General features: G+C 47.7%; 11 protein-coding genes across 13 annotated transcripts; 5 read left to right on the forward strand and 6 right to left on the reverse strand.

The window, feature by feature from the left end:
• Nucleotides 1–40: 40 nt before the first annotated feature.
• ONS95_013309 (uncharacterized protein) lies at nucleotides 41–979 on the reverse strand. 2 transcript variants are annotated; one of them, XM_058506954.1, is made up of 3 exons: nucleotides 686–979; nucleotides 404–642; nucleotides 41–278 (listed from the first exon to the last, which is right to left on the reverse strand). In XM_058506954.1, the coding sequence occupies exons 1-3, from the start codon at nucleotides 804–806 to the stop codon at nucleotides 156–158; spliced, it is 483 nt and encodes a 160-aa protein (XP_058357684.1). In that variant the 5' UTR covers nucleotides 807–979; the 3' UTR covers nucleotides 41–155. The 2 variants fall into 2 exon arrangements, with proteins under 2 accessions (XP_058357684.1, XP_058357683.1); XM_058506953.1 differs by having other exon boundaries at nucleotides 41–642.
• Nucleotides 980–2,913: 1,934 nt separating this feature from the next.
• ONS95_013310 (uncharacterized protein) lies at nucleotides 2,914–7,023 on the forward strand (the record flags this gene model as incomplete). The annotated part of the gene is made up of 3 exons (XM_058506955.1): nucleotides 2,914–3,854; nucleotides 3,904–5,356; nucleotides 5,404–7,023. The coding sequence occupies 3 exons, from the start codon at nucleotides 2,914–2,916 to the stop codon at nucleotides 7,021–7,023; spliced, it is 4,014 nt and encodes a 1,337-aa protein (XP_058357685.1).
• A 1,448-nt stretch (nucleotides 7,024–8,471) lies between these two features.
• ONS95_013311 (uncharacterized protein) lies at nucleotides 8,472–10,005 on the forward strand (the record flags this gene model as incomplete). Its single annotated transcript, XM_058506956.1, has 2 exons — nucleotides 8,472–8,863; nucleotides 8,970–10,005. 2 exons carry the CDS (start codon nucleotides 8,472–8,474, stop codon nucleotides 10,003–10,005), a joined length of 1,428 nt encoding a protein of 475 aa, XP_058357686.1.
• ONS95_013312 (uncharacterized protein) lies at nucleotides 9,936–12,509 on the reverse strand. Of its 2 annotated transcripts, none has more exons than XM_058506957.1 (4): nucleotides 11,916–12,509; nucleotides 11,800–11,859; nucleotides 10,653–10,781; nucleotides 9,936–10,601 (listed from the first exon to the last, which is right to left on the reverse strand). In XM_058506957.1, exons 1-4 carry the CDS (start codon nucleotides 11,933–11,935, stop codon nucleotides 10,115–10,117), a joined length of 696 nt encoding a protein of 231 aa, XP_058357687.1. In that variant the 5' UTR covers nucleotides 11,936–12,509; the 3' UTR covers nucleotides 9,936–10,114. The 2 variants fall into 2 exon arrangements, with proteins under 2 accessions (XP_058357687.1, XP_058357688.1); XM_058506958.1 differs by having other exon boundaries at nucleotides 10,653–11,065; nucleotides 11,125–11,859.
• Nucleotides 12,510–13,614, reverse strand: MRPL23 (54S ribosomal protein L23, mitochondrial). The gene is made up of 2 exons (XM_058506959.1): nucleotides 13,393–13,614; nucleotides 12,510–13,344 (listed from the first exon to the last, which is right to left on the reverse strand). Exons 1-2 carry the CDS (start codon nucleotides 13,411–13,413, stop codon nucleotides 12,811–12,813), a joined length of 555 nt encoding a protein of 184 aa, XP_058357689.1. The 5' UTR covers nucleotides 13,414–13,614; the 3' UTR covers nucleotides 12,510–12,810.
• A 143-nt stretch (nucleotides 13,615–13,757) lies between these two features.
• On the forward strand, nucleotides 13,758–14,667 carry CCS1 (copper chaperone; the record flags this gene model as incomplete). Its single annotated transcript, XM_058506960.1, has 4 exons — nucleotides 13,758–13,781; nucleotides 13,838–13,967; nucleotides 14,031–14,108; nucleotides 14,162–14,667. The coding sequence occupies 4 exons, from the start codon at nucleotides 13,758–13,760 to the stop codon at nucleotides 14,665–14,667; spliced, it is 738 nt and encodes a 245-aa protein (XP_058357690.1).
• Nucleotides 14,668–15,740: 1,073 nt separating this feature from the next.
• Nucleotides 15,741–16,100, forward strand: ONS95_013315 (uncharacterized protein; the record flags this gene model as incomplete). The annotated part of the gene is made up of 1 exon (XM_058506961.1): nucleotides 15,741–16,100. The coding sequence occupies one exon, from the start codon at nucleotides 15,741–15,743 to the stop codon at nucleotides 16,098–16,100; it is 360 nt and encodes a 119-aa protein (XP_058357691.1).
• Nucleotides 16,101–17,202: 1,102 nt separating this feature from the next.
• On the forward strand, nucleotides 17,203–19,074 carry ONS95_013316 (uncharacterized protein; the record flags this gene model as incomplete). Its single annotated transcript, XM_058506962.1, has 6 exons — nucleotides 17,203–17,217; nucleotides 17,268–17,417; nucleotides 17,470–17,805; nucleotides 17,855–18,016; nucleotides 18,070–18,996; nucleotides 19,054–19,074. 6 exons carry the CDS (start codon nucleotides 17,203–17,205, stop codon nucleotides 19,072–19,074), a joined length of 1,611 nt encoding a protein of 536 aa, XP_058357692.1.
• A 405-nt stretch (nucleotides 19,075–19,479) lies between these two features.
• ONS95_013317 (uncharacterized protein) lies at nucleotides 19,480–20,399 on the reverse strand (the record flags this gene model as incomplete). Its single annotated transcript, XM_058506963.1, has 2 exons — nucleotides 19,480–19,917; nucleotides 20,016–20,399. The coding sequence occupies 2 exons, from the start codon at nucleotides 20,397–20,399 to the stop codon at nucleotides 19,480–19,482; spliced, it is 822 nt and encodes a 273-aa protein (XP_058357693.1).
• A 1,805-nt stretch (nucleotides 20,400–22,204) lies between these two features.
• Nucleotides 22,205–22,422, reverse strand: ONS95_013318 (uncharacterized protein; the record flags this gene model as incomplete). Its single annotated transcript, XM_058506964.1, has 2 exons — nucleotides 22,205–22,282; nucleotides 22,342–22,422. The coding sequence occupies 2 exons, from the start codon at nucleotides 22,420–22,422 to the stop codon at nucleotides 22,205–22,207; spliced, it is 159 nt and encodes a 52-aa protein (XP_058357694.1).
• Nucleotides 22,423–23,603: 1,181 nt separating this feature from the next.
• On the reverse strand, nucleotides 23,604–25,054 carry RPA49 (DNA-directed RNA polymerase I subunit rpa49; the record flags this gene model as incomplete). Its single annotated transcript, XM_058506965.1, has 3 exons — nucleotides 23,604–24,479; nucleotides 24,532–24,839; nucleotides 24,916–25,054. 3 exons carry the CDS (start codon nucleotides 25,052–25,054, stop codon nucleotides 23,604–23,606), a joined length of 1,323 nt encoding a protein of 440 aa, XP_058357695.1.
• Between the last annotated feature and the right edge of the window lie 495 nt (nucleotides 25,055–25,549).

Consider the following 25,549-nt stretch of genomic DNA (forward strand, 5'->3'; position numbering starts at 1 on the left):
TCATGCGCTCATGCATGATGATATGTAGTCAGGTTCTTTTAATGCAAATGCTTGTGAAAGTCTGCTAGACTGTTTCTGAGTGCATAATGATAAGTTGTTGATATGCCTGTCCCCGCCAGATACAAAGAGTTAGAAGTATTTGCTGCCCTCCCCAATCAGGTGAAAGTCCCAAGAGCATAAACGAGATTGGGCCCAACGTCAGCAAACTTGGAGTTCTTACTAACATCATTCCAGCCAAACCAGGCATCCTGCTGCAGGTCTCTGTTCACTACAGTCATCTATATACAACGACCGAGTCAGCAACTATCTCAACCTTCCCAGAAGGCTCGGAGGTCCATAAGTAGTCAAGAAGTAACAGGCGCTCAAGCCTCAAAGGATTAAGACCGAAACAACGTCAACGTACCACAGCAAAATCATAAACCGAGTTATACCCCCAAGATATAACCCATCCGCCATCCACGCCCGTATGTGCATTACACCCGATCGAGTAGAATGAATTGTACACTGGACTAGATGGGAGAGGTGCAGCTGAAATGCCTGTATCGGAAATGCGGCATGCGAAGTCGGGTTTCAATGGTGATGAGGAGATCGTGAATTGGTAATCGCAGATTAAGATGCCATTATTGTAGGGTGTGCCACAGACTGGAAAGATTAGCTGATATTGTTGAGGTGGGAGCTGGCGTACTTCTTGTGAATGATTTGACAGTCCATGTCACTCCTGGGATCACTCGAGGCTCCAGAGCTGCTGGAGCTGAAGTGACGATACCTGAAAAGGCTGTGATTGTAAGAAGAAGAGTAAGAAGCATGTTGAGGTTTGTGATTAGGTTGCTTTGGAAATACGGGTTTGGAATCTTAATGTAAGCAAGTACTTGGAGTAATTAGGACTCCAGCCCGAAGAGTGAGGTGGGGTTTTTATACCATCCTTCCACACTCTGATTAATGAAAATCTAATTTCAGCTCTGAATCTGTAGGATCTCGATAACCTATCAACAAGGTGAGGGTTGGACACGAGACCAGAACCATTTCAGCTATCAGCCAAGAACACTCAGTTTTGTGTGACTCCGTATTCCACTTAGGCGAACCCTCGTGACAACAGTGTAAGAAACATGCCTATTTATCGATAGCATGAAGATGTTCGTATTGATAGTCGTTCTTCAGGATGCCGGAAATAGTTTATCGAACATATGATGAACAGTTCAAATCATGGCTCGCTTGGACAAACCTTGAACTCAACAACCATTCCGCCACATCCTGCCGGCACCACAAACTTGGAAAGAGTTCCTTCTAGAGAACGTGATATCGTTCGTCGTCATGATTGCATCCGGCAGATTTGTTATTTCCTCGCTAAAAGGTATCTTCGGATCCTACTTCCTGGATAACCACTCCCCACGAGATAACCACAAGTAGTGGGCTTAATGGCTCGATATGAATTGTGCTGATTGTCTTCCTGTTCTGTTACTGGGTTGCTGGCGATCACCCATGTGAGTGATTAGCTCACCTAGATTGATTTCTCATAAAGTTGGGATTTGGGACATTTATGCTGGTTTATTTGGTGACTGTGAGAGACTTTGTCAGCCTGGTTAGGGAGATCAGATATCTTGGGTCGTGGCCGGTGGGTGTTGCCTTTCGACTGCTTCAGTCTGATCCCTATACAGATAATACTTGGTGGCTTGCATAGTTCACAGTATTAAAGCCAAAATTTACCAAAGAGATATCAAATTTGACTAGACAGTGCTCAATCCATACGTAACACAAGTTATACAGAGCCAACGAGCGTTAACAACACATTCTGCAAATAATTCAACAAGAAGAAAGTAGATAGAACTATGAATAACCGAGTACACATTCTTGTCCTTCGTCAAGTTTCATGTGTAAGGTAACAGTCGTGAGGCGACCAGATTTTACGCAGGAGTTGACGATTTACGCCAATCCAAACAACAACTTTGTAAATCGGCAGGGTACCGTCAGCGATAAGGAGTTGCATGTACGCCCGAACTGACCTGGGACTCTTGTGCTATTGAATAATTGAAGGTGCCCAAGATAGACGCCTAGAATGCCTTCGTTGGCGTGGGTACGAGCACTGAAAGAACAAGTGTGTCCGGGCTTGGTTCTTTCACTCCGAGTCTGTGAACCAAGCCAGTATCAATAGAACTTATTGGGCTCTATTTGAATTGTCATAATTTGCTCTTGAATATGTCTTCCGCGCCGCCCTTATTGAGTCGTCGTGATTGTAATGTAGCTGTGACCGTGCCGATGTCTAGGCTCTAGCTGAACGCTGATAGACTCGATAAGTCGACGAAATAAATAATCTGACCAACTTCTGAGCGAGAACTTCTCGGGATCTAAATTGCATGAGTCGTAGTTTTAGTTGCGAATACATTGTGTCGTATGAGTTCAGTGTCCGAACTGCTCAATATGGACTTCTCGACCTATGTCTGGTTTACTCCTTGCTCTTATCCTAAATGATCAGGCGAACTTGGGCCGTGCATCCACCCATCGCCGCCCAGCTCAGAGCATGAAGTAGCTGAAGACCATGCTTGAAACAGGATGATGTAGGTTCCGGAAAACGTGTCGCATACACCAGATTACGGCCACCAAACTTCTTCACATCCTTCGCACTCTTTTGACAAAAATTGCGCCTCGAAACAGATAATCTGACCCATCATCAGCGCCAATATCACGGGCTCTGGCAGTACATTAGCTAGGTAGCTGCCTATCAATCGCCCACTATTCCCCGAACCGCTCTTCCCATTCCACAACGAGACGAGCCCCTCCAACGAGCCGAACCTTGAGTCGAATGCGCCCAGGACCGCTATACAGTCAGGCTGGATGAATCCGACATCCATCCGATAACCTTCACTACACATGCCACCCTCAGCCGAAGCTCGTTGACCTTCCCCTGTCGATGGCCAGATGGTTGGACCACCGAGCATTCTGAGTACGTCCGCGACGCCGACTCAGAAGTCACTGTACACCCAGGCGTCGTATCCTTCAAAGACGAGCCTCGATGCAAACCGGGATGGATTACAACCAACGGCTGGGGCCAATGGACCCCGCGGCCTGGGCAATTCCGCCATGTCCTTCGCCCCTCGTGGATCTTCCCTCGCGGCATCTCCTGCACCAGGCAGCTTCAGTTCAAATATGCGGAGTCAGATGGCACCCTCGAGGCAGGCTTCCGGGCAGGACATAAATGCGTCAATGGTCAATCTGGAGAGACTGGATGAAGCAGATGCAATGGGAACTGGGCAGGCTTTGACCTCCCTCCGCGAAGCTCTGAACAGAGAAATGAAGATCAAGGAGGGCAGTGAGAATATGCTGGAGGCTCTGAATACGAAGAAGGCAAAGCAGACCAAGGAGCAACGCCAAAGGGTCGAGGCAGAACTCAATTCCTCAAATCAGAGAATCAAGGACCTGCGAGTGCAAATAACAGAGTTGCAGAGGCCGAAGCCCCCAACAACGCCAACCAGGACTCGAATGGATGTTACATTCCAAAGTACCAATGGACTACGGTCTCCTCCAAGTGTAACCAGAAGTACTGGAGGATCAGAGTACGACGAGCCTACGGAGTCGCCCACATATGCTTTGGCAGAGATCCTGCAAGCACTGGAGGTTGAAGGGCTCACGCCAGACTACTACGTAGGACACGCCAACAATCTGGTAGAGCTGTTCAAACGACATCCGACACTTAAACATGACTTGGTCTGGTCAATATTTGGCCTTCGCATGCAAGTGATGCTTCTAAGTGAGAGTAGAGAGGTCGTGGCAGCAGGATATCGAATGACGAGATATGCTATATCTGACATAACATCACTGCATAAAATCAGGTCTTTAAACACCGATCATCTTGTCGTCCTGTATGTGCTCAAAGAATGCGTTCTGAAAATTTCTTACTAACCTTGTTAGATCACTCATCAAGGAAAGAAAGGCTGATGTTGAACGAGAACAAGCCTTGAAATTCATCAGAGCATTTCTAGACGTTAAAAACGGCGTGAAAGAAATATCGAGAGCTGTCGTGAGGACAATATCATCAGTTGCGGAGCATACAGAAGACAGGCTCAAGTCAATCTGCATAGAAACGCTTGCTGAAATCATGGTTCGAGATCCAGCTTTAGTTGTTTCCTCGGGCGGGTTGAGGCCTCTGGCAGATGCACTTGGTGAAGGCACATATGAAGGCTCTGAGAGTTTAACTGGAGCGTTTCTGTTCCTCCTGGACGCTCCGCAGAGACGAAAATACTTACGATCTGGCTATGAGCTTGAGGTTCTTTTCACCGCCTTTACCGACTCTCTGTTTGCAAAGGAGAGCATTTTAAAGCAAAATTCAAAAGCAATAGGCTATGCTTTGAAGTCCTGGCCAGGCCTTATGACTTTGTCCATGTACAACTTCAGGGCTATTAAATCGCTGGTTTCCTGCTTAATCTTACCAAATCCGACCATCCGGGAAACAGTAATTGACCTACTCTACTCCCTCCTTCGAATCAAATCGCCATTCTGGGCAACGTCTTTCCTGGCAGGTAGACGGCTCACAACCTATGGAAGACTGGCTACGCTGAAAGCAGCGCCTCAAAAAACAGCACAGCCAGTGGAGGAGGAGCCGGGTGATAAGAGCTTCGTTGATCACTACACGGCACTTCTGCTTGCAGTTTTGATATCCTCGGATCTTCTTACAGGCCTCTTGCAGGTTACTCGAGATGCGGACAATTCAATGTTGAAGCGAAAGACTACTCTTCTCATTGGAGAAGTCCTCAAGCTTGCTAGCAATCTGCTTCCCCAATCCTGGAGCAGCGACTTGCAGCTCCTCCCAGAACTATTTGCAGCTGCCTCGCATTTTGGAGATAACGAACGTTTCGATGCTACTGGGACCGTCTACCAAATAAGCAGTGTTTCCAGGACGCTGTATCGATCAAATCCCTCTGCCACAAACGCATTGACCAGCGTCGTCAATAACAGCAATGACAACCTTGCAAATCTTGAAGATACTCCAAAGCTGAATCCAAATGTCACATTGGATGAGACAACTTTTCGCCAGCTACTCGTTGAAACCCAGGTATTGTCGAGTACGAATCCTGTGAAATGGAAGTGGGAGATTATTTTGAAGATCATTGAGGGCCCTCTACTGAACGGGAAGCGCCTTGACGAGGCAATCAAGGCCTCGAAATTCATCAAGAGAATTATGAGCTTCTACCGGCCCTTCAAATACAAGTTCGCCGAAGTCAGGAATACGCGAATCACCCAGAAATACGTCCGAGTTGGCTGTGCACTAATGAACACGCTTTTGCAGACACAGGAAGGCGTTCGGTATCTGTCGGATAACAAATTACTCAGGCAAGTCGCTGAATGCTTAGCACAATGTGATCCAGTAAGTCTCCAGCTCTAGTTTCTCGTACAACAGCTAATAAGGCGCAGACCAGCGGCTTGACAGCCCAGTCTCCCATGTTCTCTAAGGATCGACTTTCCGAAACACTTTGCTGCGGGTACTTTGCAATGCTTGGCACGTTGAGCGGCGATGTTAAAGGGCTGGCAATGCTTGACAGGTGGCGAATGATCAATATGATGTACCACATTATAGATCTTAAACAGCGCCCTGACTTGATCAGGCTCTTGCTCTCTAATTTTGACTACAGTCTGCAAGGGCATCCTCGAGTATTACTCTCTAAGGCGTTGACAGCGGGATCGAAAGAGATCCGAATTTACGCGACCAACGTCCTCAGAAAGTACTCCAGCCGATCTCGACCCAATGGACCTGCCAGCCAAGGCGTCCGTGATTCGAAATGGGCAATTCAGCTACTCGTTACACAATTGTATGACCCGGAAGTCGAAGTCTGTGCTACCGCGATCAAAATTCTTGAGGAGGCCTGCAACAGAAAGAATTACCTCGAATACATCGTGGAGTGCCGTCCAGCTCTTGACCATCTTGGTGAAATTGGTGCTCCACTGCTCTTACGGTTCCTTTCTACTTCTATTGGTTACCACTATCTGGATGGTTTGGACTACATCAGCAACGAAATGGATGACTGGTTTTTGGGACGGAATGATACCTATGTCGGCGTTATCGAAGCAAGCTTGGCGAGATCATTTGTTGAGCTTCAGGAGGAGTCTTCAGGTCGGATGAGCATAGACGAGGACAGCTTTGAGATGGATGGTGACAACGATGCTCACGTACCACCGCATTTCTACAGAGAATTAACAAGGACGAAGGAGGGATGCAAGCTTTTACGAGACAAGGGCCATTTTGAAGAATTTGCTTCCACAATTCGCGATTATGGTATGCTCTGTGATGATCCAGAGTTAATTCTGAAGGTCAAGGGATCGCTTTGGGCTGTGGGAAATGTTGGTTCAATGGAGCTCGGTGCACCATTCCTGGAAGAATGCGATGTTGTTGAGAACATCGTGAAGATCGCAGAGTCTCATGAGATTATGAGCTTGCGCGGAACTGCATTCTTCGTACTGGGTCTGATTTCTAGGAGCGTTCATGGCCTCGAGATTCTTTCTGAGTATGGTTGGGACAGCAACACGACAAACATGGGTGTCTCATTGGGACTCTGTATCCCCAACGATCTCAGCAAATTTCTTTCATATCAGCCCTGGAAGCACGAGAGGGTGATGGACATCATTATGGATAAGGACCAAATAGATGCCGTTACAGCAGCAAACAAGGATGATGATCCTGCCAATCAGCGCATCCTTGAACTTATCGTCGATCTGGGCAACACCGTACTGCAAAAGCGAGCCATGACTGAACTCATGCACATCAAAGCAAAGAGGGTTCCAGGATTTCGATCGCCAGCATTATTCAAGAAAATCATGACACTTTTAGAATCGCATCATTTCCGTCTCGGTGTACGGCATTTCGTCGCCGAGCTATTCGACCGCAGCGTCCTACGGTGCATAGTGTTTGAAGAAGATATCAGCGACGAGGAAATGGACAGTGAAGAAGACGATAGCACAAGCGAAGGCCGGACCGAACGACAACGAAGTGTCAGCGATGCATCAGCCATGGCACCCTCGACTAAATCTGGTGTTTAAGGCGTTCCCGTTGTGTGTCTATGTGGAGTAGTATATGTACGAGTACCAACGAGGCTGGCGTATCTAGGTATTTAACTTTGGCATAGGAAGGCAGATCTAGCGGCGTTCTCTATTTCACTTTCTCTTCTGGGTCTCTTTCTTCTTTCTCTGCTGTATAACACTGGGGATGATGGCGTATAAGACATGGGCAATGGATATTCTGTAGATTTTATCCGAGGGATGCTTGAACGACGACAATGATTGCCAATAAAAAGCGTTTGCGTGTTGATGGCTTGATGACCAGTTGCTTGTTGTGTCTTTGAGCTCAATAAGATGAGGAGGGCCAACCCATGACCATGTCTCTGCCTCTCTGACTCGGTGGGATTTTAGTCAGGTCACTAAATAAGCTGCTGTTGATTTACAATGCTCCAAGCCATGATTATCTCCTCAGATATTAGCACAAGCTGAAACTTCTTTCCAAAACGCTCGATTGGTGCCAGTGTCGTTGCCGAGGGTTCCGTTCCTGTAATGCTTCATATAACAGCATTTACGAAGCGACTATAATATCAAGTTCCTGTCGTAAGACGCAAGAATCTTACAGCTCGTTCTCGTGAAGAACATTTTGTCATCCACTTCTTCTGCATGAAGCGCCCAGCAGCTGCTCGTCAGGGCTACTCGGGGTCATGATGTGCTGAAAGTCGGCCACTTGTCTGGTACGACCATGTGGTTTCCAGGGGCGGGATCTTGCTTTATTTACTTCTGACTATTGCTTACATTTCGCGATCTCTTGCTTTTGAGATGTTTTTACATGTTGTTGAGCCTTTCACAGTGTTTTCATCACCTTGGACGTTATTCTCACGTCTTGCACAATGAGGGAATATATTGAAAACAAGCATTTTGCACTCACTTCCAGAAAACTGGAAACTTGTACCAAGATCACCACCTGTTTCACGCGATTTCAAAACGTTGCACAGCATCAATACAATCTCAGATTAGCTTTGCATCTCGCACAAATTGGCCAATACATTTCTTCTTTCAACCGACCATCCCATCTCTATGCATCCTCACATATCACAGGCCGTCGGTCCCATCCAATCATGTCTCATCTTCAAGTCCTAAAAATGATCGTCTGCCGTGGTGAAAGGGGTACTTTGACACGATCTACACGTTCACATGCTGTGTATTCCAGTCAAGAGAACAGACCCAAAACTAAATTACAAGTCAGTTTTGAGGTTTGTCAGGTGGGTCGAAGACCTATGTTACTGAACATGAGGGATATGATTAAAACTTTGCCATCAGGATAACTTCGCATCGTCTGTTCCTGTATCTTGACTTAAAGTTTCTGCGGTTTTATCAATAAACTCTGCCTTTGAAATGGGCTTCTCTAATACAATCAAAGTTATTAGCAATTCTCTTGGTGCTGATTCAGTAAGCCCCTCTTTCAGACGCTGTTTCCGAGTGCCCAAATAATGCTCCTGAAACTCCTCCGTTGCAAACTTACAGAGACCAATGGCTTACTTTCTCTGCTCCCACAGGTATGGTCCTCCAGCCCAGATCTCAAACTCCTGATACTCTCTCGTATGATTCGAATGTTTGCCTACGGTGGCACGACACTCATTCTCGTACTCTATCTTGCAGCTCTTGGGATATCAGACACGCGAATAGGACTCTTCATGACGTTGACCCTGGCGGGTGATATTGGCGTTAGTACGATCTTGACTGTTATAGGTGACGGTATGGGAGTCAGGATGACAATGGCCGTGGGCAGCATTTTGATGATGGGGAGTGGAGTTGCTTTTGCGGTGCTGGAGGATTATTGGTCCTTGCTGGCAGCGAGTATCTTAGGGGTGATCAACCCGAGGTATGTTCATCTTTGACGAATTCCAGCCGACTCTCCAGAAGATAAAGCCCCAAAGCTCAATCCTAACCCAAGCCGAACTTGAAGAAAGCTGATGTCTGATACACAGCGCAAACGAAGTTGACCCGTTCAAAGCCATTGAAGAATCCGCCATAGCGCGTCTAAGCACATCCTCGAACTGCAATGACTTCTTCGCCTGGTGGACACTTCTGGGTATGGTGGGCATGGCAGCCAGCACACTCCTCACCGGTTTATTGATCGATTACCTCCAAGCAGAGCATGCTCTCCTGTCTCTGGATGTCTACCGCTTGATATTCTTATGCTATGCAGCGGTTGGCGCCCTGAAGCTCGTGTGCACTCTGTGTACTAGTTCACAGGTGGAGCTACATACTCCATCAGCGTTGCTGACAGATGCCGATATCATGGCACCAGAGGAAGAGACTCGTGCACTTCTATACGAGAATAGACATCAACACGAGACGTACAACACAATATCTGTACAGCCACTCATTGAACCCAATATCGATGAGGACGACGAAGAAGAGAAAGAAGAGACCCCAATGTTCACCCCGGAATCTCGCTCCTTCATCTGGAAAGTGAGTCTCGCCATAACACCAGATTACATTGGATCCGGACTCGCCCAAATAACTTGGATGACTTATTTCTTCAAGCGCGAATACAACATTGCTGAAGGTCCCCTTGGTCTCGCTATATTCATCGCATCAATTATATCATCCTTCCTAAACTTGCTCTCCTCGCCTCTCTCTAGAGCGTTAGGTCAAGTTCCCACGATGGTGCTGTGTCATACAGTTACATCTGTCTCGCTTCTTATGATCTCAGCGCCGAATAATCGGACGCTGGCGCTGGGTTTATTCATGGTGCGAATTGTGCTAAGAGAAATTGATAGTGCGCCGAGACAGGCGTTCATTGCGGGCGGAGTTCTGAATGAGGAGAGAACGAGTGTGATGGGATTAGTCACTGTGGTTAAGACTGTGGGATGTTGTGCGGGATTGTTTTTGACGGGGGAGTTTGCTGGATCCGGACTGTTTTGGGTGGCGTTCGTTGTGGCAGGAACGTTGAAGCTGTTACACAATATTATCGTTGTGGCATTCTTTTGGAATCATAGAGGGAGGTATGAGGCGTGATGTGGAGGTAGTAATGGTATGGTGCGAAAAATACTTTCATTTTGATGGATAGAGTCTGTCTCGCTTAAGTTTGTTTACACTGCCATAAAATGCAATCAGAAGACAAGATTCACGAAAGAGACAGCACACGCTCCAGAGCTTCGATATCCTTATCAAATCTCGAATTCACCTTCGCAATAGCAGCAGCTTTTGCACCTTTGAGCTCTTGCAATTTTGCAACCCATGGAAGCTTACTGGCGGTGAGCGAAGGAGTTCTTCGCTGCAACCCTTCTACACTCACACCAAGAACGATCTCATCTGTCACTGATATACCAGCTTCTCGAATATCTCCTTCACTGTCCGGTGTCTGACTCTCCGGTGAGTCTGAAGTCGGTGGAACGTCTTGAGAATGTACCCGTTTCAAGTGCTCATCTCTATTATCCTTCCTTCCAAAACCTCTTGCATGCCGTTTGCAGGAAGAAATTGGGCAGAAGAACGCGCCCTTTGAGTGAACGGTACGTTGATGTCTCTTGAGATCACCCGGATTTGTGAACTCTCTTGCCTTACAATTTGATGTAGTGCATTTATAGGGTCTTTCGTGTTTATTCATATGCCTTCTTGGGGAAGAGATCAGCATGCTGGCAAGTATCTAGGGCTTTGAAGCTTACCGAAAAGCAGATTCTTGCCGAAAGACTCTTTTGTCGGGACAGCCAGCCCACTGACAGGTTCTGGGTGTCGCCGGTGACATGTCGTTGCTCGATTGGGGATGTAGGGTAGTCGTCGAGAGCTGCTCCGTCCTGTTATGAGTCAGCCAAATTCGACCCGGCCATTTGTTCCCTGACAGATCCCAGAAATGCGCTATATGGCCGTAGGCAACGTTTTTGGAGGTCCAGGAGACATTTATACCAATGCTCAGCGAGGCTTTGTGTACCGTCGCTTGTTCCAAGCAAAGCCCATAGATCTCCAACAGGCTCGTTTGTTGCATCTCCATCGGTCCAAAAAGTTTGCAGGCCTATCTCGTGGGGGTCGAGATTTTCGCCTAGCAAATTTGGCGCATATTCGATTCCAAAAGATGTCATTTCTTGGGATTACCAAGCTTGTCAGCGATTAGTATGCAGTCATTGGTAATGGATTGCTTACCTGGAAACTTGTTCTTTGATACCCATGGCGATTCACTAACCACCCAAACACGTTAGTATTCAGTCCCGAATGCAAGTCACCGCGATTACAGAATGAGAGGTTGTTTGTGAGATCCATGTCTCCGTCCAATGCGATTCGAATAGCATGATTTCGTCATAATGACTTCCAGATTTGGATATCAGACGCCACATCAGTGGCAGTATTGTACGTTGTAGATATCCGATTGGAACGCCGACCAATAAACAGTCTTAGGTAAACTGTTCACTCATGTCTGAAAAGGAATATTCCAAAAATCATGGCCTGAATATCAAAATGACGTGATACATACTTGGTTTTGCTTGAAAGCACCGAAGTAGACCAGCCTCGAGGACTCAAGGTGCGGTGATCTTCGACCGCGGAGTAATGGTCAATATATATTGAATCGGAATCATTGATCCAAGTTCGACTTCCAAGATTTGGAATTGGCGCCTGGTGACGCGAATATCGGGTCGTCAAGGGACCCACCAAAGCCTATAGACCGGTTATTGGCCAGCGATAGTAGCTCGATATCATCCAAGAACGCCTGGAATGGAAGTGAGGATTTGTCGAAATTGATTTGTGCTTAACCAGAGATCCAGAACTCGACAGTTTGGTACCAGGAAAATGCGTTGATAAGTTGGGCCGGAAGTTACTTACTCTTTCCGGATGTCGTTGGAGCAACTCGTCCTTCCAGACGATCCAGCGTTCGTTTCAAATCTATCCGGCTGAAGCATTAGCAATCGATCTTCTGTCGTTCAAGGTGACACACTGACTGCAACGCCGCTTGATCCATGGCTGAGAGATCTATACTAGCCTGGAGATCTACCGATTCGAGGAGTAGGGAAAAGATTAGGTAGAACGGTGGACAGAGACGCAGCAGTTGACGGCTGTAAGAAGGGAATGTGCTTATTATATCCTCAAAACGAGCGTGTGATGTCGTTGATTGCCTTGCAGCCCTGCTCTACGCCCGACCCCTGGGGCTACAAGAAACCTGCAAGCGACACCAATGAAGGATCTCCAAGAACGCCATAAGGCATACTACCCTTCAGGAAACCGCAGGTCAGGCATCAAAAAGACTTGAACGTGGGCAAGATACTCGTCATCTGTACGCAGGTGCATGGTGGGAAAAAGCAGAATTAGGGTTAAGATCAGACAGACGTGCAAGGCTGGCGCTGCAATGACTATCTATACGCCTCGCCCGACACGCTGTGTACAGTCTGGACGGACTGGGACCTGTTTATAGGATATCTTCAGATGAGGCTTGCAGACAGGGCAAAAGAAGCGATGCGCCTGTTAATAGGCTCAATGACTACTTCACTTGACGCAGCTCCGATCAAAACAAATCTAGCAAGGCAGATTGGCAAGGGCAATGATCGACTACTCTTACTCGGCAGGTGGACACTTATCGGGCTACCAGGGTGGGGATCGATATGCAAATCAGACTGATGAGAATAAATGACCGGAAGACGCCATATTGGAATATGGCATTTCCAGCCTTCCGGCCTTCTCTCACAATTCCGGTCTTTGCCAATGTGGTTCGGAAACCAACTGAATCGTACAAGTCCCATTGTTTCCCATGCTTCCCAAGTATCTTCTCAAGTCTCCATCATGATGTACACCGAGCAATGCACTTTCCCGTATAATATACATTTCCATTTCATCTGCTCCTTATAACCTGACCTCTGTACTCTTCTCCTCCGCCCCGCTAGGCCATTCCGCAATCATGCTTTTCCCTTTGAATTTGACAATATTCTCCTTGTACGGATGCGCCTCCCCCTCAAAAGCCTTTAGTCTCGCCAACCGATCATCCCTCAACCGATTCTTCGGCAGCATTCCGCTGACGGCCTTCCTCAGCACCTCGGCACCACCCAGTTTTGCCATCAGCTCATCCATCGACACGCTCTTCAGACTACCAGGCCGCGTGTTATGTCTGTAGTAAAGTTTCTGCCACCGCTTCTTGCCTGTCGTGTGTAGCTCTGAGCAGTTCGTTACTACAACGTAATCGCCGCAGTCTGTTGATGGGTCCCAGATTGGTTTGTGCTTGCCCATGAGCAGGATGGCGATCCGGGAGGCGAGACGACCTAGGGAGGGGGGTTGTAGTTCATTTGATTGTGCGGAGGGAAGAGGTCGAATCGTAGAGAGGGCATGGTGAGGTGTTGTGGCTGAGATGTGATGCCATGTTCTTGAGTAGGCAAGTTTGGTCTAAAGTTGCTGTTAGTTATGCATCTCGTTGTGACAGAGACTTCGTACCAATCCATTTGTTTGTGACATCTTGACAAGTAGCCCGTGGTCTGATTGACTAGTTGTGGAGGTCGTGGAAGGAGAAAGTGGAAATCGTGAACTGTGCTTTGATTCAGCTCCTGTGTACTTGCGATAGTAAGAGTACACTTTTGAACGCTAGGTCTATTTCGGCTCCGGTCTGCTCGGTGAGGAACGGCAGAATAGCAATGAGCACTGAAGCGAGCTCGGCCCAGATTTGAAATCATCAGTTCTACCACACAACTTATAACTTCTGCGACTTCTCTACACTGTTTTAAAAGCTTCGCTCAGACTATTGAATAAACCAGAAGAAATCAGTCCACTCTTTAACATTTTTGAAGAACACAACGTTCAAAATGGTGATCACTACTCCTTTCCAGGTCAGTGAACCCATTACATGACTTGGCCCTCGTGTGCAGATATTGACCATCCTCAGACTTTATTTGCGGTACCCATGACCTGCGAAAGCTGTATTAAAGACATCTCAGGTTCATTGCACAAACTCAGCGGAATCCACAAAGTTGAGGCAAACCTTAAAGATCAGCTCGTGACCATCGAGGGCACAGGTTCGTCCCAATCTGAACAACACTGGCCGGCATGAACGCCAGGTACTAACACCTCATTCGAAGCGGCTCCTTCCGCCATTGTTGCAGCCATACAGTCTACTGGACGAGATGCAATTCTACGGGGCACGGGCGGCTCAAACAGTCAGTAACACAGACTTAAGGTCATTTTGCTCTTAACTGAAGGATTTGATTAGGTGCGGCGGTGTGCATTCTTGAGACACATTCAACAACCGTATCAGATAAAGTGAAGGGACTGGCACGGATGGTTCAGGTTTCTCCAGATCTGACTCTCATCGATCTTACAATCAGAGGCTTGTCACCAGGTAGCTACTGGGCTACGGTAAGAGAGACGGGAGACATCTCAAATGGTGCAATCTCAACTAGGGGGATCTGGACTGATCCGAAGGAAGGTGCTCTCAAGCCAAGAGGATTCTTAGGGACTGTGCAGGTAGGTAAGGATGGCGTTGGAAGTGTGTTCCTTGATAAGCCAATCCAGATCTGGGAGATGATTGGAAGGGGGATGGTAGTATCGAAACAGCATGAGGGCGATTGCAAGTTTGAGAAGAACGATGCGGATACGCTCGTCGGTGTGATTGCTCGAAGCGCAGGCGTCTGGGATAACGACAAAACGGTGTGCTCGTGCTCCGGCAAGACGTTGTGGGAAGAAAGAAAGGACGAAGTGAAGAAGGGCATGTTGTGATTTTTATATATCGGACGAGAAGTGGCCTGCCAGACTTCTTGGATGCTCAAAAAGTGGCCTGATAATAGTTCGACAGAACGATTGCAAATGCTTGTACAATCTGATGAACAAACGCATTTAACCTTGGATGACAGGACTAATCTCCTAAAGGCAACTGTCAAACGTCAAGCTTTAATGCGTTTTCAGGTGATGTCTCGAGTCCTGGTGAGCGGGGGTCCTCTTCGAAATCCTTGAATTGCTTGTTCGTCGTCCCGTCCTGCCTTGATGAAGATCAATTCGCGTTCCAAACGAACCTTAACTTTTCTTGTTCCCTTCTTGCAAGACAGGGTCGCAGGATGCCCAGACCGGCAACATGGGATGGGGGCTTGGTCCGTTAAAGTTGAGACGGACTCGGGAGGCTCCTGTTTTGGCGATCTGCCCAGCGTCATGCGATGGCAGTGCCGCGAGGCTGAATATCGAGGAATGGAGGTCGATCTGCCAGGCAGGGGAGAAAGTGTCCGACCCGGGCCTTGGTTGAAGGGATTCACGACAATCTCAAACAGCCTTCGAGGATAAGCGAGTTTCGGCTGTTCCCCTGAGACCAGTATGCCTGCGCTCAAGGGAGGGGTCGAAACAGTGCTCGATGATTTAACGACACGAGCTTATTTGATGGGGCTGGGCAGGACAGACGACGCATCTCTAGGGATCGCAAACGAGCCTTGACATATTATTGAGGAAGTATTGACGGGGGTTACGTTGATGTTCGCAGTGGAAGTGAGGACAAGTGACGTGGAAGAGCTCGAGCCCCTGAATGCCCGCTCGCTTGTGATAAGCGGCCACAGGCAGGTTTGCTGCAGTGTGATATTGTTGCTATTTTGCAAGCACCTATGGCACAGCACAGCAGAACAAATGTACTGTACTGTACGGGAAATGTGGTCAAAGACGGCGACTATCGCGTATTCGTTATCTTGCTGATTGTGCAAGTCATCCTGTCGCCTGTCTTCAAGCTTAAAATGGAAGCAGCCAATACTTCGCCTACTGAACTCCACTGTGATTAGGCACGCATCGAGCCGAGGGGCACAGGCTACGCGCCCATGGAACGCCTTGCGTGCCAGAAGCGCCCACTGTCGAACCAATGGCTGGGACTTCACGATCTTGGAACACTCGCTGCTTTGAAGCTTACGATGTTCTGTGGCCTCTTCGAGATCTTCGACATCGGACCAATACGGGGATTTGCTTGTGGTCTCTGGGAATGTTGCGACCAAACAACGTGGGCTTTGCAGGTGAGGTTATTCGTAAATGTTGGTGGCGTGACTGCTGGTGGTGATCCTCCGTTGCAGACCGCAGGCTGGACTCAAGGCCGTGGCTATTCCCATGCAAGAGCCAAACACTATCCAGCCTACTCCGTACAGGGCGATGAACCCCATTCTCGGGACTGGTTCATTACTTATTAGATTTGATCATTGTCACCATCAATCATATCCTCAGCACCACGCTCCAATCAGCCCGAGATCGTACGGAGCAGAGCGTGACTGATCCGCATCGTATCGTCCATTCAGTCATTATCTCGTCTCCTTCTTGAAGCAGCGAATGCCCGGGACTTTTGTTGATACTCTTAGCGAATCCATTTTTGTAGTCCAGCCAGTCCAAACCATCTGGTAGCACATCGCTTGCAAGAACACATGCATCACTTCACTTGATTTAATACTGACCTTACTCGATCTCAATCACCTCAGACTAGCAATCCACATCTCATCCACAATCACCGCACTACTGTCTTGATCTTTGAACATCACACAATAGCTACGAGTAGCTGCACCGTGGCTCCGCTCCCTCGCTCCCGGGACTCAGGCTCGTCACATCGCCGGCCCAGCCCTGACGTGCCAATCGACGCAGGCTCCCGCGTGCATAACAAGTCCCCACAGGCCTTCGACAGGGCCTCGACAGGGCCCAAGGACAAGGACCCCCTCTCCCAATTCAATCGTGTTACGCGCTGCGCTAGCCCGTCGCCCACTCATCTCTTCATCCCACACTCCAATCCAATCCATCTGACCTGACCTGACTTCGACCTCATCCAACTGCTAGCCAGCGAGATCGTACCTTGCCTTGCCTTTGCCAACATCACTTCGGTGGAACTTCCAATCTTTTACAACTCACCGACTCTCCATGAATCTGTTCGGATCACCAGTACGCTCTCTATCAACAATCAACCATACCCACAAGCCAGAACAAACAGCAGTCGGCGACTCATCAACGAGGCCTCTCGAATTAAAGTAATATACCACCGCTTCCCACGATACGCCAGTCGATCAGCCACCCGCCTGAAGACATTGAGGCTCGAGAACATCGCACTTTGGAGGACAAGCAGCGCAGGGAAGAAAGAAGGACGCATCGCAAGTCGGAACCACACAGCACCATATCATTTCTTCTGGAGGAATCTCGGTCCACGACTCGTGCCCAACCTCGTGTTCCCCACCGACGAACGGCTGGTCGCTTTTCGAGCGACCAGCGACTTGAAAACTGCAAGACTGAGTCTGCAAGTACCATATTTTAATAATGTCCTTGAAGCAGGTAGGTTCTGGTCCAGTACGGACCTCGGCTGGGATGCTGATCCAAAACAGGAAATCGAGACATGGGTGGCAGCCCTCGGCCACTACGATAATAATGAGTTCGACGAGGCGTTGAAGGAGTTCGATGGCATTTCAGATACTTCAAAAATTCTGTTCAATTGTGGCGTTATTCATGCGACGCTCGGAGAGCACGAGAAGGCGGTTCGTAGCATACTACGCTCTCGTCCGAAGTTTGCAAGCTAACATTGCCCAGGTTGAGTGCTATCAAAGAGCAGTCCGTCTGGATCAATACCTCGCCGTGGCATATTTCCAGCAAGGTGTATCGAATTTCTTGGTTGGTGACTTCGAGGAGGCTTTGGCGAATTTCAACGACACATTGCTGTATCTGAGAGGAAACAACATGATCGACTATGCACAACTGGGACTCATGTTCAAGCTATATTCTTGCGAGGTGCTGTTCAACCGAGGCTTATGCTACATATATCTACAGCAGAAGGAAGCTGGAATGCAGGATTTCTCATTCGCGGTCAAGGAGAAGGTTGTCGAAGACCACAATGTTATTGATGAGGCTATTCGTGAGGAAGCAGAGGTACGTCTCCAGAGAAATGCTGATCCAACATTTTTTTAACAAAAGATAGGGTTACACGGTTTTCTCAATTCCCGTCGGTGTTGTCTACCGACCGAATCAGGCGAAAGTCAAGAATTTGAAGACGAAGGATTATCTAGGAAAGGCTCGCTTGGTTGCAGCATCAGATCGCGCAAATGCTTTCACTGGCTTCGCAGGATCAGAGATCAAGAACGTACGTACTCCCCGTGGTGTTTACAGCACTATTACTCACACTTTTAGCAACAGGCTGGTAAACTTGATGTGAAGGACGACAGGCCACCTGAGAACCTTTCTTTCGCTGCCACGAATCTCGTAAAGCCTGGGCTCCAAAGCAAACGTCAACAATCAGAGCCTCCACTCGGCCGAAATGTCTTTCCACCAACACCACCTCCCGAGTCGGAAAAGTCTCAAGGTTCAAGTCAGATGAGCCGGGGAGCTTCTGTGCGAAATGGACCCAAGCCAATGCCTGCCAAGCTCAACATCGAGAAGGCCAGACCTAATGAGAGGTACGAGGTCCGAGAAGAAAGAATGAGTCCACAGGCACAACGTATAGGTACACAGCGCGCAGCTTCAGAAGCCAGACCTCCTCCAGCACGACAATTCTCAACTAGAGATTCTTCACGCTCGCGACCACAGCAACCTCGGAGACGGTCACAGGAAGAGGAGGAAGACGAATACCCAGGAGAACTCTACGACATGTACTCGAGCGGAGCAAGAAATTCTCGAGGAAGCCGACCAGCTGGAAACGCACGAAGGCCACAACCCAAGTATATCGAAGAGGAGGAAGAATTTGCTAGCGATTACGACGATGGCTCATTTGACGAGAACGACTTTGAGATGGTATCTGGTAGTCGAGCACCTCCGAGGGCACGTGCTCCGTCATCATCTGGACGTGGCCAATCAAGGAGACCAGACATTCGCAAGATTAGGATCAAGGTTCATTCTGAAGATGTTCGCTACATCATGATCGGAGTAGCAGTCGAGTTCCCCGATTTGGTTGACAAGATCCGTGAGAAATTCGGGTTACGAAAACGTTTCAAGATCAAGGTCCGTGACGACGATATGCCAAACGGGGACATGATTACCATGGGCGATCAAGATGATTTGGATATGGTAATTATGAGCGTGAAATCAAATGCGAAGAAGGAGCGACTGGACATGGGCAAAATGGAGGTGAGTCTGCTAATTTCTTCCCGCCATCTCCTACTTTCGCTAACTGAAACTCTCCAGGTTTGGGTACAGGAAATCTGAAGAAATCAATATTACGACGACATTATGACGACCATTTTATTTTTCTGGACTTGCGAAAAAATCTCGACTCGATATCCTATCCTGTTGCATCACCATATATACCACCGAGCGGAGTTCTCTTGCATGCATGCATAACATCTAGATGGGGCGAGGAGTATCTTCTGGGGGCTGTTTGGCCAATAAATATATGTAATATCTGTGTGTCTGGGTGGTTACACGTCTGGGACGTACGGATAGCGGCCTTTTGCATAGCCCAGTCTGAATTTTGATGTAACTAAGTTATGCAAGTACATCTTGATCTGTTCCATCTCTTCTATCTTTCCCGGCCACATAAAGGGCCTAAGATTGCTACATGTGTATCTCCTTATCTATGTGATCTACCCCAATGGCATCCTACCTGAACTTCTACATTGGCATCCTCCTCATCTCCTCAACTGTCCAATATTTCCTCATATTCTCCGCTCCTAGCGTCTTAACTTCCTGCTCCAAATGTGTCCAAAGAACTTTCCCCCAACTATCCATCTTCTCTCTCAATACGCTCAACTGTAACTCCGTCTCTCCACTCCTACACCTCTCCAAATACTCCTCAAACGCATCCATACCCTTATGTATCTCTTTATGCTGTCTCAGCAGCTCCGCCGCATTCTTCCCATTCTTGAATTCCGGCATTTTCTGTGCTAGGACGGGAAAGATATGTTGTTCTTCTATGGCGTGGTGTGTGGATAGGTGGGAGCAGAATTGGATACCCGTGGAAAGGAATTGTTTGAGGGACATGTTTGAAGGGCGTTTGTTGTTTTCGCAGGCTGTGTAGAGGAGGGTCCAAGATTGGCGGAAGTGGTTGTGCTGTTTTACTGTTAGTACATTGTCCTACTACAACTTCTTATACTTCTTAGAGACAGATTTCGTTACGGAGCAGCTCCGAAAGGAGGAAGAATACTTACGAAGTATTCCATATGCTCAGCCATAGAATTGTAAGCTCTGAACTCCGCAGCACTCAACTTCGGCAGTTTTTCCTCCACTTTCTTCTGCTCCTGCGCAACTTTCCCCTCGGGCTTCACAACCGGCCCTTTCTCACCATTCAATATCTCTGCCTCGCTCTCGGCAGGCTTTGCGAGTCGCTCTACCTCCTCACATATCTCTTCCTGTCTCAACTCCGCCATTATACCCTGGAAGTTCTGCTGTGATGGGGGAGAACAGGTGAATGCGCGGCGGCAGATGAGATAGCAGGGCGCGGGGATCCGTGGAAAGATGTGTATGTTGGAGGGGTTGTTGATTGCGGCGAGGCGGGAGGCTTGGAGGAGGAGGGGCAAAAGAGAGGTGCGCATTTACTTGATATGGATGTTGGAATTGCAATTATCTGTCCGTCAAGACAATATGCCTTGAAAGGAGAGAGAAAGTAAGTAAATGAAGTAACTAGTAAAACAAGAAGGAGAAAACTAGGTAGTAAGGTGGAGGAGCGCATAACATATTTTGATGCAAAGAAATCCAGGCCGCATCGTAAGAACTGGAATCCTGAGATGCTGATTGGATGAACGAGAAATGCATGTGGATTTAGAACGGGTTTTTGCTGCTTATCGATCCCGATAACATTTTCTGCCAGCATCGCTAGCGTGCCGAGGTGGAGTTGGGCCAAGGGTTGTATTTACTGTCCGAGGTCCGATGGGAAACATCTTCTTTTGATATATGCGGAGTTCGTACTTCGCTCTTTATGAATCGATTGGAAATATCGTAATGTTTGAGAGGACGGAGCGGAAACTTGGTGACTAGCCTTCTCCTTGTTCTCTGTTCATGATTTGAGAATTCCTGCTCTTACTTAGTCTTTTCACTGCTGGTTGTTTGAAATCCGGATGGGCTTTTTGCTCTGTTGAAAGCCTGTTGGGTTATTATGCTACTACCTTGAGGATGTTTTAGCTGCTCCATCTTGCTTCGTCCTTTCTTATCTCTTGGGTTATTCTTTGGTTTTTGCCTTTGCTCTTGATACCACTTGCTTGAAAAATGACGTTCTTTTCAAAACCACAATGCCAGTCTGTGCCTAGAATGCTGCCGAGTCTAGTGGTGAGGAGAGATATCGGATATGATATATATGGCCCCGTTCTATTTTGGATGCTCTTTTCCACGCTGAAGTATTGGCTACTGAGGTTTTAAGGATGACAAATACGAGTGAGCTGTAGTGGTTGATCAGGGTCAGAGCTAGAAGAGAGGTGATGCGATGGGCATTTAGGCACACGCAGGCATGGCTTGCAATAGCAGGAAATCCATCTCTAATATGTTTTTAATTCATGAATGACTACTTGATTCCTTCTCCGAGGGCAGTCAGTCACTTTCACGGCGCTCTTCCGTGGTATAACAGGATTCTGGTATTGACGAACAGCCATGACAGCTCAGCTTCGCCACCTGGGCTTCCTACAGCAAATAATCAAGAGTCGCTGAATCACTTCTAATCCACACTTATTGGTCAAAGCTGACCTGCTCTTAAGTCATCAACTATGATTCAACTTCGCAGAATTAGAATGCTTACGTGTGAAGCTGCCAACCACTGTGATCACTTTGCCGAGCAGTAGCAGCCTTGGCAACAAGCTTGTCTAAACGACGACAGCAGTACAACGTTCCAGATAAAAATGAGAAGACAGAAAGCCTGTGATGATTAAACCCCTTATATTTCTTTTAAATGGAAAAAAGTGGCAAAATCCGCTTGACTGATGACGAGAAACCATTTTGGGCCCATTGGCCTGAAGGGACCTACTAGGTATCAGACTGAGAAAGACAAGAGCAACCAGGACGACTTCTCCACCCACATGAAGAGGATCTCTGTCTCATGCCCACTCGATAGCAGATCAGAAAAGTACACAATCACACCAACAACGAAAGATAGGACAAGTTTGTAAAGATCTTAAATTCTGTACCCCCCATCCCAACCCATGACCATTCGAGCCAACCACTACATCTCTTATCAATACAGAAAAGTCGTCCATCCAGGGTATAAAATCAATCCCGCGCCGTAATGAAAAAGTTCGCGGTGCGTTTAGCAGCAGCATTCGAGACATTCAAAGCAGGCAAGACCGGCACACCTGAATCAGACAGACAGTCAGCATGCGGTGCGCCAACAGATCACACGAGAAGTGCAGATGACTTACAGCCCGCAGCAGATATCACCACCTCCACCTCCACGCATGCTCACTGACTCAGCTGTCATTTGCTCTGTTGGACGCTGTGATGCTGTTAGTAGGTGTTCTTTCGAATGTCGAAAGGCTGGGCTGGGAAACGTACTGGCTGTTCGGCATGGACTTGTGCGGTAGTTGGGAGCTCCATTTGCTGAGCTTGAGGCTGTTGAGTTTCTTGTGCAGGCATTGTGAGAGTTGCGAAATTGTAAGTGCAAGCTAGACTTGTATTTGCGGTGATGATGCGTAAGGCTGGAGAGATGTGAAGGGTATTTACAGATGGAAGTGAGGCAGACAGACTCAGACCACGATGGGGAGATCCTCAGGTTTTAAACTCAAGCCGTCAAGCCGTCCTCTGCTGTCAGCCCTGCCATTGCCGTAATGCTTGCGATACGACATGGATTGGACCCATTCAGCTTCGCCGAATCTGACGCGTGGTCAGCTTCGCACCCACAGCAGCTCATTGTCTTACCGGCAAAGCCATGCCGAATTCAAAATTGGCTGGCTTTTTAGGCCGGCATAGCCTTTCCGAGTACGTGCGAGATACGTCAAAAGTCCCTCAGTAGAAGCTGTTATCGTGTCACTTACATAATCTGTTTGCATGACAGTTTGCTGTAGTAAGATTGCCCTTGTGCTGTATTGCGTCGCCTCAAGAGACTACTCTAAAGACCGTCTTGATGAAGAGGCCTGTGGCTTGGCTGAGGAGGGGATGGCTGGATGGCTCAGCCCTCGCCCGCCATGCGAGATGCTTGTTCTGAACTAAGACCTCGTTTCAGGCTTGGCGATCTAATCTCTAAGTCATCCTTCAGTGATGCACCAGGGCTTACCTATGTATCTGCTTTGAGGATGATGAACAGAACAGGACAAGCTGAGCGACTTTGCTTGTCTCAGGGTCATCAAATACACTGAGCCTGTACTCAAGCGCCATGTTCCAGAATGAACAGGGTATTGAATTCTCCTTTTTCGACTTCTGGCTGACTAGCTGACGCAGAGAACATCGGAACCTCGGGTTGTCCTCGGAGAGAGAAGCTAAGTTCATTACAGTAATATTTGATATGATGAGAAGGTTATTTTTAGTGCAATAGAAGAAAAATTGAGCTGACAAGGTGCGGAATACACAAGGTGCATTCATCTTTGCATGGCGTGGCAGCACTGGCACGTACTTTGATTTGGGAAAACGCGAAGACCGGTGCCCTTTCCTCTCTACTTGAGTCAAATGCGTCGAAAATATCCCCAATGGAATGCTGGCTACTCTCAGCGACGTCTCACCGGTGTGTATTTGTCGAATAGACCTTACAGACAATTTGCCACAAGCTCAAGAGGATTATAATAAAGAATTCCGTGGCCTTGACAGATATCCGTGACATAACTTTACTTTCTTCGTCCAAAGGAAACTTTGGGGAACTCCAGAGGTAACTTCAACTTCGCGACCTTTCGTTGAGCAGCCACTGCCTTCTCCAACCCCAGTTTTTTCCTCTCTACTTCTCCCAGAACCGCAATCTTTGCTCCAATCTCCATGAATAACTGCGACATTTCCTTTGTCTCCAGCTTCAAGTCCGCCTGCAGGTCATAGGTGTTGACTTCGTAGTTGTCGACTATACATGCCAATGCGCAGAGATGCGTTTTAATCAAATCCGCACCAAAAGTCGTGATCATAGGCCCATCAGCGAATTTGCGCTTGATGCTCTCCAAAACCGTCTCTGGTATATCATCGAGATAAGTCTTCAGCTCGTCTCTTCTTGGTAAGGTCCTGACGCCCCTCATCATTTTGCAATTGTTCAAGACCTGCATCAGGAGAACCATGTAACGACAGATCTTGAGCTTCTCAATATTCGAACCATGTTTTCTGAAACGATAGGCGACAAATTGGGAGCTGAGTTTGAGTTCCTTGTTGGCTTTGATCGCATCTTGCCAGGCCTTGACCGGAATAGCCTTCATGATCTCCTTGCCGATTAGATCATTGGCAGTATAGACATCTTGAATGTGCGTAGCATCTCTGTTGGCTTTCGGTCTTGGTTTTGCATCCTCGACTCTCTTAGCCAATTCCTCTCTGGTGGCCATGCCCTTGGTGGTTTCAGACATGTTCGAAAGAATGGCTGCCGTGGTAGCATAGAACTTTGCAGGCTTGTCTTTGTTCCTAGCAGACTTGTCGGGGGATATGGCGTTCTCTGTAACGGAAGCAATAGCTTTGCGGGCCTTCTTAGTACCGAATGTTTGCCCAAGAATGTTCCGACGTTCTCGCATATCCTAAAATAATAATCAACATCTTTCCTTGACATCTCTGAACCTTGCAACTTACTCGAGATAGCTCATCCTCTGCAACGGCTTGCTGGGCCCTCACACTGCCACGAACGACCAGCTTCCTGGCTTCCATAACCTCCATCTTGCCAGTCTCCGGGTCGTAGACTCCCACATAGTGCTTCAGCAGAGTATCTACACCACCAGATTCTTCCTCCTGCGCAGTATAGTCTAGCTTTGGGTGTTCGGAGGAGTGTAAAATCAGTTCCTTAGCTGCGATGCTTCCCGACTTGGAGGATACGTTTCTGCGAGCTTTTGTGTATGGTTTTAAGCGGATTGAAGTCGGAAGTGCCAGCCCAGGTGTAGAAGCTATTATTCGTGTAAGCCATGAAATGATAAATCATGAAGATCACGCTCAAGATTCTGCCCTTGAGAGTGTACATACCTATAACTGGTGCGCTGCCCGTATCCGTTATGGAAATTCTGATCTCCTTATCATCTTCGATAGCTACTCTTTTGCTCGGTTTCAAAGACCCATCCGGATTCCTCTTTCTCTTCTTTACCTTTTCCACAGAATCTGACATGATTTCGTGCGTTTGTGGTAAGACTGAAGCCTTGTCGAACTTTTGTGACGAATTCCAAAATTTCTCAAAAGTCGGGCAACCAGAAAATAATTCTCCGACATGTACTGTGCCTCAATTTTAAGGCCTGAAGCAATGCGGGGGAAAGGTAGAACGACAGCCGCACAATTGAACAGGATTCGAGGCCAGGCAAGGCATATACTGTTGCCATTTAACTGCTGCTCTCAATGGCTGGCGCTTGGGGATATGTAGCAAGAGTAGACGCAGATATTCTGGCTGTTGCTCTGCCACATATTAACATCAACATGCTCCGGGCACAGATTTTCTCTCATGACTTCACGTTTCATCACATCAATAACATTACTCAGGGATCAATTGTATCATGTCAAAGTGAGACATTTTTGAAGGCAAACTTCTTTTCGTAATCTGCAATGGAAACCAATGGTATCAAGCATCTGCGGCAGCTATCCTCCCATCGCTCCCCGGTTGATAAACCCT

The sequence above is a fragment of the Cadophora gregata genome (assembly GCF_030347475.1).
Source record: "Cadophora gregata isolate MNR1 chromosome Unknown scaffold_7, whole genome shotgun sequence".
In the NCBI taxonomy this organism is placed as follows: Eukaryota; Fungi; Ascomycota; class Leotiomycetes; order Helotiales; family Ploettnerulaceae; genus Cadophora; species Cadophora gregata.